The sequence below is a fragment of the Periplaneta americana genome, chromosome 3, assembly GCF_040183065.1.
Source record: "Periplaneta americana isolate PAMFEO1 chromosome 3, P.americana_PAMFEO1_priV1, whole genome shotgun sequence".
NCBI classification, from domain to species: domain Eukaryota; kingdom Metazoa; phylum Arthropoda; class Insecta; order Blattodea; family Blattidae; genus Periplaneta; species Periplaneta americana.
Window position 1 is genome coordinate 24,838,668 of NC_091119.1, and position 17,957 is coordinate 24,856,624.

Genomic DNA, 17,957 nt, shown 5'->3' on the forward strand with positions numbered 1-17,957 from the left:
GCGACCGATGGCGAGCTTATGTGAGGGCGGCAATGAACCTCGCGGCTCTCTAAAAGCCATAAGTAAATAATAATAACAATAATAATAACAATAATAATAATAATAATAATAATAACTTACTTACTGGCTTTTAAGGAACCCGGAGGTTCATTGCCGCCCTCACATAAGCCTGCCATTGGCCTCTATCCTGAGCAAGATCAATCCAGTCTCCACCATCATATCCCACCTCCCTCAAATCCATTTTAATATTATCTTCCCATCTACGTCTCAGCCTACCCAAAGGTCTTTCTCCCTCCGGCCTCCCAACTAACACTCTATATGCATTTTTGGATTCGCCCATACGTGCTACATGCCCTGCCCAACTCAAACGTCTGGATTTAATGTTCCTAATTATGTCAGGTGAAGAATACAATGCGTGCAGTTCTGTGTTGTGTAACTTTCTCCATTTTCCTGTAACTTCTTCCCTCTTAGCCCGAAATATTTTCCTAAGAACCTTATTCTCAAACACCCTTAATCTCTGTTCCTCAAAATGAGAGTCCAAGTTTCACAACCATAAAGAACAACCGGTAATATAACTGTTTTACAAATTCTAACTTTCAGATTTTTTGACAGCAGACTAAATGACATAATAATAATAATAATAATAATAATAATAATAATAATAATAATAATAATAATAATAATAATAATAATAATAATAATAATTTACTATAGGTTACTACAGGCTTTAGACCATGTGATGTTGCGGAATCAATCCATCGTTTAGCCGGTCGTTCTATAAATCTTCTGCCAATAGTGCAGAATTTGTCTTGGGATTCTTGTTCGATCCATTCTATTAACGTGGTTCTGCCACGTTGTTCTTTATGTATCCGAAACGTGATCCTTATGTAAGAGTAAACGTACTTATAGCTTAAATAAGTCTTCATTCGTGTCAGTTCCGAGGACAGGAAAACAGACATTAAGCTTACATTTTTCTGATAAAAAATAGGTTGGTGAAGAGATGTTTTCTCTTTAATGAGGACACTGGGCCCGGTGATTACCCGTTTACAGGCTCATTAAAGCCGCCTTTGGAAGGAAGTGGCAGGACCTGGAAACAGGGAGTCGGCTTATAAAACGCACTTTCACATACATACATACGTGCTAACCAACACATTATCTTTCCTGAGAAGTCGTTAAGACTAGAACACAAGACATTCGCGAGTGGTTACCAAAACTTTAATATCTGCTTTCTGAGAAGCAGTGTTGTTAGGGTGAATGAGTTCATAAACACGCAGTATTTCATTTCTTATGTATTTATATAATGCGTTATTTAATGTTTCTTTCTTTTCTAAAGCCTGTTCCACAAAATTACGGAATTATAAGCTGCAAATAAACGTTTTTGTTAGTTACGTATTTGTATTTTTCTGTTGCATAAAATGGTATACAAGGCTTGGATATTACGTTATTTGGCATTAGTTAATTGTCACCATAATTCATTAATTTTCATTCCAACCAATTCGGAAAGCAAGCGTTTTGTCGATTTCTGTGATATGGTCAATTAAGTAAACACTACGTCACCCCAAAAACTTCCGCAGCTAACGAGAAAGATAGGCTACGACGTAAGTCGGAATCACATGATTACCATGGTCTAGTCATGGTCATCGTGACAATAGCCTACTATAAATACTCGTACATGTTCAATGTTCTAAAAAAACAAAGGAATTGCTATGTTACACTCGTGTTAATAGTAATATGCGTTACAAGAGCGGTATGTTGAAGTTTTCATGTTCGGGGAAAAGTTTCGAAAAGCGAAACGTAGTTGAGCTTTTTTAATTTCCGAGAATTGAAAGAAAACATACCGCTCGTGTATCGTACATTATTTTGTGCGAAGATCGTTTATTACATACCTGAAAGAGGAATTTCTAATTATTTGCAATGAAATCTCCATCTTGGTTTCTGTTCAATGACGGCAAATTTGCAAAACAAAAATATTTATCTTCAACATTGTGGCTTTATAATTTTTTCTGTGTTTTCTATACTCCAGCAGGCCGTGATATACGTCTGTCTTTTTTTCCCCCCAGTCCATGATGAGTCTGGAATCTTGTAGATATTTTCACGGCTTCCTTAATGTTACTTGCATCACGAATGCAGTAACTTTAGTGGAGTTTTAGAGTTTACTTAATTTTTGCAAATATTTAAAAACAATAATTAACAGTGTAATTTAGGTGAAATTGCAGTGGTAAGTTTCCAATTTATAATTAGGGTAAACTAGGGTCTGTTGGACAGTCGGGCATGTTGGACACTCTGTATTTTAACGTGTTACCTCGCCACTTGTGGGCACCACATTCTGCTAGAAGTCAATGACGGAAGTAGGCACGAGTGGGGCTACTTCCGTCATTGACTTCTAGCAGAATGTGGTGCCCACAAGTGGCTAGGTAACACGTTAAAATACAGAGTGTCCAACATGCCCGACTGTCCAACAGACCCTAGTTTACCCTATTACTATATTGAACGTCTCTAAAAATAATATGTTAAAAACCTAAAGCAGTAAAATCAATATGTCACTTAAGCGGTAAGAAGAGGGAAATTGTTATGTGTGTTAGGTTGGGAATACTGAGTGTGGAATTTTAGACTTTCCGCGGATTGGTTTTGTGCGGAAACCAAGCAAATACGCACGACTCGCACAAACTCCATTTATATATTATAATCTTGTTCACTGTTGGCCACGAAGAACTTTTAACTTAAGTTTTTTTTTTACTAATGGTAATGATATAGGCCTAGGTTCACTGACATTCATTGGTAATGTCGGTAAATTTTTATATCGTTTTCCGAGGATTCCAGGAAACATGGTGCAGTCAAAGCCAATTATTATTGAAAAATTTCCCAAAATGTGATTGGGTTACATTCCAACTAATATTAGTTACGGTATTAATTTTGTTTGTGTTTGATTTTTTTTTTCATTGCATCGAAAAGGCCATATTAAAATTATGCAACTGAAAAATTTGATACCAAAATAACAAAACAACAGTCTTTTTTAAGTCTTTCATTGAAAAATTGCTCACATCATAATTATTATATTTTTCAGAATGATTTCACCATAAAATCGAGAGACAATAATTGAGACCAAGGCTCGCAGTAAAGCGGAATCAAATGGTTTTTATCATGTTTGCAATTTTATAATGTTAGGCCTATAATTTAAACATAAGGCCAACAGTTCAGCCACAATTTTATTACATATATTAAATTTTATAGCTGTATTTTATATTTTAGATTGTTATTCATCGTAAGTCAATCATAAATAGTTGTTTCATTTTATTATTATATAAAGGTTGTGTTTAATCAGTTTGTACACATTCCACAACAAAGACTTAAAAATGTACAAGATATTGTATGGAAATTGGCTGATGATGCCCGACGGGCGAAAACGTTTGCTTTAACTTTCATAATACACAATGATCATTTACATACGTAAATTTCATTGATTTTGAACTTGTGATATGTCAATTAGACTGAACCTCAAATAAAATAATATTATGTTATATTATAAATAAATATTGTTATTTCTTTTGTTTATTTACCGAAGTTCCGTCCGTATGAAACGATAAAATTTTATTGCGATATAAATAAATAAATAAACACAGTAAATAAATAAATAATGAACAAACAAATAAGTAAATAAATAAATAAATAAATAACGAACAAGTACATACAAGTAAATAAATAAATTAATGAATAAATAAATAAATAGATAAATAAGGAACAAACAAATAAATAAACGAATAAATAAATAAATAAATACATAAATAAATAAATAAATAAATAAATAAATAACGAACATACATAAAAGTAAATAAATGAATGAATACATCAATAAATTAATAAATAAATAAATAGATAATAGTTCCGTCCCTGTGGAACGATAACATTTTATTGGGATATAAATAAATAAATAAATAAATAAACACAGTAAATAAATAAATATTTAAATAAATAAATAACGAACGAACAAACATACAAGTAAATACATGAATGAATGAATGAATGAATGAATGAATGAATGAATGAATAAATAAATAAATAAATAAATATTAAAATACAGATAATAATGCATACTATTACTGATAATATAGCGGTATTTTATTCCTTGGATCCACATTCTTCCTTGTGGTCCTATAATATATACCCTGCAAATGGCCTTAGTAATCTCATTTCAGCTATCAGGATTCTTTTCAGTTGACTTGTGAGTATTCATGTCTCAGTCCCAAATTAATAGTGCTGAAAGAATAAATTTAATATACCGTGAACTTTGAAAATGGTTTCTGGTGTCACTTTTCAAAGTTCTTTTCAGCTATCAATCGCATAATTGTATGTAAAAAGGAAGGGCGGAAGACGATTTCCTTACGACTTAAAACGTGGAAACAAATTCAAACAAGAGAAATCACGTACGTGTAGGTAAGTTATCTTAAGAAAACAGTCCTACTACTAAACTCACTTTGCGATGGATTAGTTCTTCATAATGAGGACGTTAAAAAAAAAAAACTATTCGAGACAAAAATTATATCCTTACCTTTATTATTATTATTGTTATTATTATTATTATTATTATTATTATTATTATTATCGTCATCATCATTATTATTAGACTTTATATAACATATTTTTTGTTTATTTTCATATCTCCTAGTGTTATTTGCAGAAACGGACTCTTTGTTTAAATATTTTACTGCTTCCTGGAAATGTTGACATGTATTACGTCATGCATTTACGAGATAATGGCAGGTTCTTCGAATGAATACTATCATGCTTTTAAAATGTAGATAAAATAATCATGGCGGCACAGAAGTACTGTGCTTTAAACCGAATCCATTTCAATGGACAGAGAAATACCATTATCTTAATATATTCGACTGGTATTTTATCGATCACGGACAGTACCAGTTGTATTTACATGAGAGAGGAAGCAATAGTGGATTATACGGGACGAAAGTGTGTTGTACTTTTTGCATTGAAAGTGAAATATGAGAATCCCGACGTTCCGAAGCTAGAATGTATGTTCGCCTTCAGAAGAAATGAGAGAGTGTAGCATGTTACTCATTGAGCCGCTATAAATGACAAGTAATAACAATTTGCAACAGCTCAAATGATCATATTCCTCCCTTATGCCGCGTCTAGCTTTTTCTTTCTCATTAAAGAAAGAAGGTGTTGTGCTTTCGTCAAAATTCATGTTTCCAGCACCCTGATATCGAAAAAGTAGTTCTGGACAAACCATCTGTCTGTCTGTCGGTACAGTGATATTTCCTAAAATATTAGTCTGATTTTGTTCACATTCAGTATCCACAAGCATATTGAGGGGTTGGGTGCAAGAAAGGCACTTCTCTCAAATGTAAGTTTTGAGAAAATTGATGTTGAAAATTGAAACCGTAATAATGTTATCTATGCACGCCTTTACAATTTTTGGTATCCCTGACCTCTATGATCACAGTATTTAACTACAACTTGGTGAACATATGCATAACAGATTGGAGAACACACTAAAGCGTTTTACTGAAAAAGGGCACATCCTCTAAAATGCCCTTCTTGCATTCAGCCCCTCAATTTATCCGGCAGTGATGAGTATGAAATATAAAACTTTTAGCAATAGAATTACTAGACCTTTATTTGAAATAATAATAAAAAAAAACACAAGATGGCGGTGAACTCCAAATTTATCCCCCCCCCCCCCTATGATGAAGAGATAAATAAATGAGCTGTCCCTGCATGTATACCTAGACCCCTACATTTTGGATAAAGAAATTATATGCAGAATCATTTTTGCTTTTCGTTGCAAATTATTTTTAAACCAATTGGTGAACAGGTATGGAATACCCTGAGGCCCCATGATTAAGAGAAATTTCCATTCCACAGTAAAAACATTTGTTATGCTTGGCTGAGGCATTGAACGAACATGTGAAAGTTTACAATGAAAGCAGAAGGATTTATCTTGAGGCGTTGTAATAAACCACTAACAAATTCTTGCCATTTTAATACCAATTTTCGTAAATATAAAACTATCAGGAAAGATTACAATCCTACGTATAACGATCTCATGTAGCCTACATCTGTCAAACATTAATTATTTATTTTTTAGTAGATTATTTTACGGCGATTTATCAGCATCTTAGGCTATTTATCGTCTGAATAAGGTGAAGGTGATAATGCCGGTGAAATGAGTCCGAGGTCCAGCGCCGAAAGTTACCCAGTATTTGCTCATACTGGGTTGAGGGAAAACCCCGGAAGAAACCTCAACCAGGTTACTTGCCCCGACCGGGAATCGAACCCGGGCCACCTGATTTCGCGGCCAGATGCGATAACCGTTACTCCATAGGTGTGAACAACGTTAATTATTTAAGTCTATTTAAACCGTATAATTTATAAATAAATGAATATGATAATATATTTCACTCAACATATTTGGTCCTGCTGACCCTTCACATTTCAGTTTACAAACGAATGAAGCCAGTGTCTTAAATTTTAAACTGTTGAGAATGTCTTTTGTGTGTAACGCAGAAAAGAAAAGGTAAACAAATTTAGATCCAACTTAAGGTATTCAATTTAGATAGGCCTACGTATTTTGAGTAATACTTACTGACATATGGCTTTTAAGGAACTCAGAGGTTTATCGCCGCCCTCACTTAAGCCTGCACCGCTTCCTATCCTGAGCAAGATTAATCCAGTCCCTAGAATCATATCCCGCCTCCCTCAAATCCATTTTAATATTATCCTTCCATCTACGTCTCGGCCTCCCCAGAGGTCTTTTTCCCTCAGGTCTTTCAAATAACACTCTATTTTCATTTCTGGATTCACCCTTGCGATGCCATCTCAAACGTCTGGATTTAATGTTCCTAGTTATGTCAGGTGAAGAATACAATGCTTGCAGTTCTGCGTTGTGTAACTTTTTTCCATTCTCCTGTAACTTCATCACTATTAGCCCCAAATATTTTCCTAAGCATCTTATTCTCCAACACACTTAAATTCTGTTCCTCTCTCAAAGTGAGAGTCCAAGTTTCACAGCGATACAAAACAACCGGTAATATAACTGTTTTATAAATTCTAATCTTGAGCTTTATTGAGAGCATACTGAATTACAAAAGCTTCTCAATCCAATAATAACAGGCATTTCCCATATTTATTCTGCGTTTAATTTCCTCTCGGGTGTCATTTATATTTATTACTGTTATTGCAAGGTATTTGAATTTTTCACCTTTTAAAAGGATAAATTTGCCAATTTTTATATTTCTATTTCGTATTATGTTCTGGTCACAAGATATAATCATATACTTTGTTTTTTCGATGTTTTACTTCCAAACCTGTCTCCTTATTTGCTTCAAGTAAAATTCTAGTGTTTTCCCTAATCCTTCGCGGATTTTCTCTTAATATGTTCACGTCATCCGCATACTTTTGAGTAATAATTAAAGAAAATAAACTGTAAGCAGTAATATAAAGTAACTGAATTTTTGCGAAACTCGTAGAACGTAAGTTATAAGCAAATGTGTCACTTTTTTGACATTCATTATTTACATGTGAAAACGATGGAAAGTTGAACATTTTAAATGTCGCTATCTCTATATTTCACTAGCACTACAAACCTCACTTGTGAAATATCAATTACACGAAGTAATTTAATTAGTTTTGCTCTTCTGTCTTTTCGTTGAAATGAAGTATATGATAATTGTTACTACTGCGCTGTTAGATCCGTTATGTACTCTTACGAGAAAGTTTCAACGAATGCGAATTGTTCTGTTATATGAGGAAAACATGGGATTTCACATTGCGTCAGGCCATTCGTTGGAAATCAGAAGTGTGTCAGTAGTGAGATTCGAAGAAAAATCTACAGTACTCGCACTGCGATCTTGTCGGACTGGAACAGTGCCATTCTTCACATGAAATTGCTTACTAGCTACGGGCCCCTTGCCAAATGTGATTAAAATTTGCGGAAGGCATAGATAGATCGTGCTTAGCTAGAAATCTAGCAGACCCAGCGTCGACCTTTGGCAGGAAAGTGGTGATTTTATAGCTTTCTTATTGGATTGAGCGTGTGTCCCTTAGTTAGCATTTATATTTTAAATTAAAACGTGGACTTACGCCAGCTAACCTCGTGACCGAAGAGTGTTGCTACAGCTGCCTGGAGTTGAATAAGATTTTATGCTCGACCATGCCGAAATGTAGTAATTATACACCTGGTAGCAGACCTTTAATGCATGTCATTAAAGCAGACCTACTCATTAAAGGTCAGGTCTTTCAGCCAATGACGACTCAGGTTACAACTGTTCAGCCAATGACAGGTCAGCTTTCTACCGTTATAAAACCGCAAGTATCGATTATTCTCGGATATGCAATCGAAAGAGAATTAGCGAAAAGTCACGGAGGCTGGAAATCCAATACTGTACCAGAAGGTTATGTTCTGTTACTATAATAATTAGCGTTAATTGTAAATAATATTCAAATAAATTCAATTTGTCATCTCGTTTTTCAATGTCTAATTTAATTTCAATGTTATCTCTGTAGGTCCTTATGGCCTAGCAAGGTCAATGTGAACATCTGTTCCTCGGAAAAAATCAATACTTTCGCATCTGCCAACATCTCACAACATACGGGACATTGGTCAAGGTCAGATACAAAGAAAATTAATAATATAAAGTTAGAAATATGGTCGAGCATAAAAAGTCGTATGAAACTCGCCTATAATGGTAATTAAGAAGCTCGTATGAAAATTATGAAACTCGCTTGCGCTCGTTTCATAAATATCCATACTCACTTCTTAATTACCTTCATTATAGGCTCGTTGCATAATTTACTATTAATAAATACGTTGAACACCAAACGGCATAGGGTGCTATTCATAGACATTTCGCAGCCCGCGCTAAGAGCGTACTAAGCTAGCCCCGGCTATCCACTGGTTAAGCCTGGTTCACAATAAACCGGAAACGGAACCGATAACAATAACGAGAACGGAAATATTGTTAGAATAAATGTATTTAAGTATGAAGATTCACAATTAACTACTTTGAATGATCAAATTTAAATACATTTATTTTAACATTATATCCGTTCTCGTTATCGTTGTCGGTTCCGTTCCCGGTTTATTGTGAACCAGCCTTTACTTGTACAGAATTCAAATCATATCCTATCGCTAACACTGGTTTATGGATACGAAAAACGCCGATCATCCACCGGAAACCCGCGCTAAAAATGTCTATGAATACGGCCCTTAGAGGTTTGTAAGAGTAGTGATGTTTTTGTAGAAAATTTCGACAGTTCCGTAGTTTTCTTTCACGCAAAGTTATTTCTCTTCCATATTTTTTCATCACCAGGGCGTGGATTTTGATGACATAAAAAACCCTAAAAATGACCATATGAAATGACCCAAAAATGTAGAAAATGACTTAAAATGTTGAAAAATTATCTAGAATAAACAATCTTATACATAAATAGTAAAAATCCTACCTTAAATTAACAGCTTTCCAGACTGTCTACTATTAGGGTAACTTAGGGTCAGTTGGACAGTCGGGCATGTTGGACACTTTGTACTTTGTGTTACCTCGACATTTGTGGGCACCACATTCTGCTAGAAGTCAATGACGGAAATAGCCACGAGTGGGGCTACTTCCGTCATTGACTTCTAGCAGAATGTGGTGTCCACAAGTGGCGAGGTAACACGTTAAAGTACAAAGTGTCCAACATGCCCGACTGTCCAACAGACCCTAATTTACCCTATGGTATTCCCATATAAAATTACAAAATTTCCCACACGAACACAAATTTTCCCACAACCTACAGCATGAGCTACAATTGATGTAGGCTATAATTAAATGTTTAACTACAATAAAACTGGCCTAAGTCCAAATGACAATTTATGAGAAAAATTACAAAAACTTATCAAATAAATTTAACGCCCTTAGATCTGTTTAAAAAAATATATATGCAGACACTAATTCAAGACTTAGGAGAGTCTGTTAAATAAGCTTACACAGTTTTGTACAGACTTGAGAAGGATGAAATAAAACGTGAATAAAGCAAGTTAAAATATTGAAAAATGGACTTAGGACACTTTCGAATCCACCTCTTCAATTCTTAATAGTAATGGTGACGATGATAATAATAATAATAATAATAATAATAATAATAATAATAATAATAATAATAATAATAATCTGTTGTCATTCCACACGTTTTACTTAATTACATAGGTCTATAACAGTAATTACATTTTGAACAAATATTGAGTAGGCCTATTTATATTCATTTTTGACGTTAGCAACTGCAAATAGAGTGTATACTAGGGCTATACATATTTATACACATATGCATTTGTGTAATAATGGACAATGAAAGCAACATTATTATTTCATGAAGAACTGTACAAAACATGGCGTCTGTATGAAACTTTTTATCAGTTTATCGATTATTGAAAATATTGTGCACAAACAAAAATGCATAATTTATGTCACTGATTTTTTTAATGTAACTAGAAGTGTCGTTTAAATGTTTCAACTCGCAACAGTGAGGCAATGCTTCAACAAATAGTCTATTTCCTAGTTAATGAAAAACCGTGTCGGTATTTTCCAGTCCTTTGATGGGCTATTATCTATCAAAATGTATGCCCCCTTCCTTCTCTCAACACAAGTATTGAAAGTTCAGATAAAACTTGTTTGAGTTTCTTTCAACTCAATATGCTTAATATTAAGTATTATTTGGGTCACAAGTTTTCCTTGGTAAGTTAATTATTAAATCCAGACGTTTGAGATGGGCAGTGCATGTAGCACGTATGGGCGAATCCAGAAATGCATATAGAGTGTTAGTTGGGAGGCCGGAGGGAAAAAGACCTTTAGGGAGGCCGAGACGTAGATGGGAAGATAATATTAAAATGGATTTAAGGGAGGTGGGCTATGATGATAGAGAATGGATTAATTTTTCTCAGGATAGGGACCAATAAGAAAAAAAACCGGCGGGCTTATGTGAGGGCGGCAATGAACTTCCGGGTTCTTTAAAAGCCTGCCAGTAAGTAAGTTAATTATTTAACATGATTCCTGTACATAAATAAAAAACTTTCATATTGGAAATAACTAACAAGGAAACATTCTGATGGGGGCTGAAAAAAAAAGTTATATTTTTTTCTTTCATCATGTTAATAATGTCAAAAGAAATGCTTATACAAATTATGACTACTCGACCGCAATTACGAGGGCCGTAAAAAATAAGTTCGCCAGGGGCTGTTAACAGAAAGAAAACACAATTTCATTGGACAAATTTATTGGAATAGACACAGTAATTCTTGAGCTATTTTTCAACATATTCCCACCCGGAACCGAGACATTTGTCATATCATGGATCGACAGAGTGGTGGAGACGGCTGTCAAACGCTGGTTCCGATCCCAGGCGGATGACTTCTACGACATAAGGATACAAAAACTGAAGCCATGGTATGAAAAAATGTCTCAATTCCAGTGGGGGATATGTTGACAAATAGCGCAACAATTACTGTATCTGTTTCAATAAATATTTCCATGCAATTGTGTTTTTTTTCTGTAAACGGCCACAGGGAAAATCACTTTCTGGACGGCCTCGTAATTGCGGTCGAGTGGCCAGGATTTTTATGAGCACTTCTTTTGACATTATTAACATCGTGGAAGAAAAAAAATTAACTTTTTTATCTGCCCCCCATCAGAATGTTTGCTTGTAAGTTTTCTTTATTTCTGTACATAAAAAAAACTTTCAGGTTTAAATTCGTTGTATTCCTTTAAATTCTAGATACGAACTTGTTTTTTCAGGTGGTACTTAAAATTCAATCCCCACACAAGTATCACTGGTAGGGTTTTGGATTATAAGGAAGGGTTAGGATTATTGTAAGTTAGATTTAAAAACGTGGAAATCTATCGACCCTTTAGGAAACTCCCTTCCAATTTGCGGGGGCAATCACACGATGTTATGAAAATATTAAGTTCTGTTTATTCTGCGAAATTCATGACTGGTATCGCCACTGACTTTTTTTTTTCGGTTATTTAACGATGTTGTCTCATCTAGATCATCTAACATCGATAAAATTAGTGACAGCGAGATGAGGCCTAGGATTCATCATGCAATTACCTGATATTCGACTTACAGTTGTGGAAAATTTCGGAAACATCGCAACTAGGTAATAAGCCCAAGCAGAAATGGAACTCACGCCCAAGCGCAGCTCCGGATCAAGAAGAAAACGCTCCACGGCATGAGCTAGGCGGGTAGCCTGCCACTATGTTACGTGAGACAGTGTCTCCGTGTCGTGGAAAAAAAAAGAAGCCTAAAATAGATAAATTTTGTGTAAAACACGATAGCATTTGAAAACTTTCGATAAACATAACGCAAAGCGGCCTTCTAGTTACATGCCGGAGTAATAAGCTATCGAATTCCCCATATTATATTTCTTCGTATTACTGCTTTAAGATAAGATATGACTTACGAGTATTACAACACTATTAGTAGGTTAAGTATGAAATATTTACAAATGAAAATAGTTTATTTCTTTCTTTCTTTCCCCTAGTTTAACCTCTCCCTTTTAGGTGCATTTACACGACCCACGCCTCCCGGGCCGAAAATAGCTTATATATATCTGATTAATTTGAAATATTACAGCATGAATTTGTCGCTGGTATAATTGTACAGTCCGGATCGCCTTACTTAATACCTCAAGGGTAAAACCTAACCATTCTTCTCCTTTTACTACATATGCTAGTGGATCATAGTGATTTTCTAGCTCTCAGGTTGAATTTTCTTTTACCAACTTCGTTTCGAATTTCGGGTACTGACAAATCTACAACTGGCAGTTATTTTCTAACTGTTATGTTGGCAGCAACAAGTTCGGTTTGCAGTAAAGGAAATTGACAAAAATGCAAGCAAGCAAATACATTTTTAGGTTAGATCTCATGAATCGTAATCTGCTTAGTCAAAGCAATGAATTTCATGTTTGCCAGACAAAATACATTTTAATATTAATAATCCTAATTACCAACATAATATGCGAGAAGTCCAGGAGGAAATTATACTTTATCATAAATTATTGAACCATTTAGGAATCACCTCGCAACATAAAGGTGAGATGTGGTAAATAAGCACGACATTGTTATTGTTAATATGTATTATTATTATTATTATTATTATTATTATTATTATTATTATTATTATAATTTGGCGGCCGGGTAGCTCAGTTGGTAGAGCAGCTGGCTACGGACTGGAAAGTCCGGGGTTCGATCCCAGGTGGTGACAGGATTTTTTTCTCGTTGCCAAACTTTCAGAACGGCCCCGAGGTTCACTCAGCCTCCTATAAAATTGAGTACCGGGTCTTTCCCGGGGGTAAAAGGCGGTCAGAGCGTGGTGCCGACCACACCACCTCATTCTAGTGCCGAGGTCATGGAAAGCATGGGGCTCTACCTCCATGCCCCCCAAGTGCCTTCGTGGCATGTTACGGGGATACCTTTACCTTTTATTATTATTATTATTATTATTATTATTATTATTATTATTATTATTATTATTATTATTTCAGTACGTAGCATTGTGAGTTCACCCTTTTCGGTGATATCTGGTATTAGTTGGCAACACTGAAGAGACAGCAAAATTAGATTTTTAGGAACTACACTTACGTGATCCTCACTATACAACTGCGAACGAGATAGAATAATTTTGTTATCAGATGAGGAAGGAACACGTCACCAAGCAACATGACTATGGTGCGATCGGGATCGTAATATTAATCATTACCATTAATTGACTTATTGACATTAAGTTATATAAGCTTACTAATCAAGATTATAATTCAGAAGTTGAAGTCAATAATACGATGTGGCTTCTTCAGTGCAGTTCTTCTGGAGAAACTCTTTTCCCCTCTACTAATTACGAATATAACATGCGAGTGGTCCACAACGAATTACTAAGAAAATGGTCCATAGTATTGTGTCTTACACTTCTAAGGTATTATAATGGTAACGAGTAGGGGAGAGGGAAGATACAACAATATTAAGCTTACCATACGTCCCGTAAAAAACGGTACAGTCCCCTTTTTTTGTCCTGTGTTTCCGCAATTTTTATCGGGACGCACAAGAGTCCCGTATTTTAGTCAAACTTTATTTCATAATGTAAAAATCGATAACTTCTCTGCTGTTTACTTCATAAATTTATGTTGAAATTATTGTTTTGCTTTGTATAAATGTTTGCAAATGTTTGATATTGAAATCGGCAAACATGAACGAACCATAATAAGTGCATGTGAAGGGTAGGCCTATTGTTATAGACACTACCTCATTGTATAACTCTTGAGATATTTCCAAATCTTAAAGCTTCAATGCTTTATCTAATATGGAATATAATATATGAAAATTAAAACGGGAGGTGGAGGGAATGAAGAAAGATACGTGCAAAGTAAGTATTGTCAAGTGACGTAAATAAACATGGTTTATGTGTTTTTTCTTTTGTGTATTCTCATGTATTAATCTTACTGCATACAATTTTTAAGTAACATCTAACTTCAATTTCTTTACAAAAATATGTCGACAGTAAAAGAGTCCCGTATTTTCAAGAGGCATTTATGACAGGCTTAAACATTGTATTAGAATATAAGGTAAGTATCAAACGAATTTTATGTTTAAGGTAGCCTATTTGTGGCGGCTACCTAAAATCACGTGTTTATCACTAATAAATTCTACATCTCATAGACGCTAGTGAAGCCAGCATAAAAGATTGAATACGGTACCACTGATTTAAATGACTCTAATGGTAGCATTTAATTTATTGATATAGTGTCATTGGTGATAAAAATCAAAACATCGATTCTTCACACTGATATCCTGCAGTGAAAACAATTGTCAGTATTTCACAAAATCACTTTAGGACGCGTGTATAATATATAATACACATAGGCCTACAATGCATGCGGAAATAGTAATATGCGTTACAAGAGCGGTATGTTGAAGTTTTCATGTTCGAGGAAAAGTTTGAAAAAGCGAAACGTAGTTGAGTTTTTTTAATTTCCGAGAATTGAAAGAAAACATACCGCTCGTGTATCGTACATTATTTTGTGCGAAGATCGTTTATTACATACCTGAAAGAGGAATTTCTAATTAGTTGCAATGAAATCTCCATCTTGGTTTCTGTTCAATGACGGCAAATTTGCAAAACAAAAATATCGATCTTCAACACTGTTGCTTTAAAATGTTTTCTGTGTTTACTATACTCCAGCAGGCCAGCGTATAAATGCGAACTTAAAACAAACGGTAAGGTTATGTAATAATTTAGAGTTTACTTAATTTTTGCAAATATTTAAAAACAATAATTAACAATGCAATTTAGGTGAAATTGTAGTGGTAAGTTTCCAATTTATAATTATTACTATATTGAACGTCTCTAAAAATAATATGTTAAAAGCCTAAAGCAGTAAAATCAATATGTCACTTAAGCGGTAAGAAGAGGGAAATTGTTATGTGTGTTAGGTTGGGAATACTGAATGTGGAATTTTAGACTTTCCGCGGATTGGTTTTGTGCGGAAACCAAGTAAATACGCACGATCTCGCACAAAATTTTTTTGTAGTTACGAAGTTTCACCTTTACTTCATTATCATGTCATTCATCTTCCAATAGTATCTGTACTTTAAAAGTGAAAAAGTAGTTACCATTTACCACGTGAAATAATTCAAGAATAATGGTACTTACCATTCGATACTGCGGTATCCTTTGGCACAACAGTGAAGGCTCTTGAACTTTTGCGCTAGAACGTATTCTCGCGAACTGAGTTCTTTGGTGAACTGTAACCACGTGGTATTTCTCTGAAACGTGTCCATCGCACAGAAGTCTTCATCCCCGTTGACCGCTGCTGGCGTGCCTATCAAGTTTATCAAAGTCACTGACAGCACAATACTTCGCAGCCACACTGTTTTCATTGTGGAAGATTCAGATTTTGAGATTTTACTTGAAGATGACGTCATGTTCTTAAACTCTGAACACAGTTTAAAACTCGCTACAATCCCCAGTAGTGTAAAGATAGTTTAACACAAATGTAAAGTCCTTTAATATCACGCAACGTGGTTTGCAAATAAGAAAAAAGTGATGTTAAATACCACACTCATAACTTATTAATACATGTATCTTCTTCTTGAGTGATAAATATAAAAATAGATGTGTATTATTGTTTTAATACTGTTGCATCATTATTTTTTTTTTGCAAACGACATTCATTCACAGTCACACCTACGTGATTTCTTTAAAGACAAAGATCACAATGAAGGATTTAGCACAACACGAAGATGACAGAAAACACTGTTGTTCGTTGAAGTCATGCTTTAATTTCTATCACTATGAACGTTCCTAGCTGTTCTCTCCTCGACACGCACTTGGCACCGTCACACACGTTACAACTGGCTACACGTAGGAGAGCGCCACACATGCTCCTACCGCCCCAACGTTCAGTGAGCAACTGATCTTATCGAACCTAAAATACATTTTCGAAACCGCACATCCCACTTCGCGGGAAAGACCGGAAGGTTCGGCTGTACTCGGCAAGTATCGGCACAACCCGCCAGTGACGCAGGTAAATAAAGATGAAAGGTTTGTTGGTAAGAGATAGTTGACTCACTTGCTTTGTCTACGCCGTGTTTCTCTTTCTCACACGTTATCAAGTTTTGTACTGTAAATATTTCCGCACATGACGCCTTCCTCTTCTTTTGTTTGTAATTAAGCGCTTTAGGTAATCGCAGTTTCGTCTGTACGTACAAATGACCAACATTTTCTTCCTTCTACGTGTAAATTAATGCACTCAAACTCATGTACACTGTCCAACCGCAATTAATAATAATAATAATAATAATAATAATAATAATAATAACAATAATAATAATAATAATAATAATATATTATTCCATATTACTCAAAGGTAGTTTCGTCTGTACGTACAAATGACCAACATTTTCTTCCTTCCACGTCGTGTAAATTAATGCACTCAAACTCATGTACACTGTACAACAGAAATTAATAATAATAATAATAATAATAATAATAATAATAATAATAATAATAATATATTATTCCATATTACTCAAAGGCAGTTTCGTCTGTACGTACAAATGACCAACATTTTCTTCCTTCCACGTCGTGTAAATTAATGCACTCAAACTCATGTACACTGTACAACAGAAATTAATAATAATAATAATAATAATAATAATAATAATAATAATAACAATATATTATTCCATATTACTCAAAGGTAGTTTCGTCTGTACGTACAAATGACCAACATTTTCTTCCTTCCACGTCGTGTAAATTAATGCACTCAAACTCATGTACGCTGTACAACAGAAATTAACAATAATAATAATAATAATAATAATAATAATAATAATATAATATTATTCCATTAGGAAAGTCCAGGATAACACAGAGGGTTTGGAATTCGACGGGTTACATCAGCTGCTTGTCTATGCGGATGACGTGAATATGTTAGGAGAAAATCCACAAACGATTAGGCAAAATACGGGAAATTTACTGGAAGCAAGTAAAGAGATAGGTTTGGAAGTAAATCCCGAAAAGACTAAGTATATGATTATGTCTCGTGACCAGAATATTGTACGAAATGGAAATATAAAAGTTGGAGATTTATCCTTCGAAGAGGTGGAGAACTTGAAATATCTTGGAGCAACAGTAACAAATATAAATGATACTCGGGAGAAAATTAAACACAGAATAAATATGGGAAATGCCTGTTATTATTCGGGTGAGAAGCTTTTATCATCCAGTCTCCGTCGAAAAATCTGAAAGTTAGAATTGATAAAACAGTTATATTACCGGTTGTTCTGTATGGTTGTGAAACTTGGACTCTCACTTTGAGAGAGGAACAGAGAATAAGGGTGTTTGGGAATAAGGTGCTTAGGAAAATATTTGGGGCTAAGAGGGATGAAGTTACAGGAGAATGAAGAAAG

At 34.6% G+C, this 17,957-nt stretch overlaps 1 protein-coding gene across 2 annotated transcripts in view; it reads right to left on the bottom strand.

Annotated features, from left to right (window-relative positions):
- The window catches only part of LOC138695859 (interleukin-1 receptor accessory protein-like), a 480,727-nt gene extending 464,267 nt beyond the window's left edge, over positions 1–16,460 (bottom strand). Inside the window, exon 1 of one of the 2 annotated variants that reach the window (XM_069820153.1) lies at positions 15,697–16,460. In XM_069820153.1, coding sequence (XP_069676254.1) covers positions 15,697–15,968 — 272 coding nt within the window. In that variant the 5' untranslated portion in view covers positions 15,969–16,460. The remainder of the gene's footprint in view (positions 1–15,696) is intronic. The other variant, XM_069820152.1, reaches the window with a different exon arrangement.
- Positions 16,461–17,957: the final 1,497 nt, after the last annotated feature.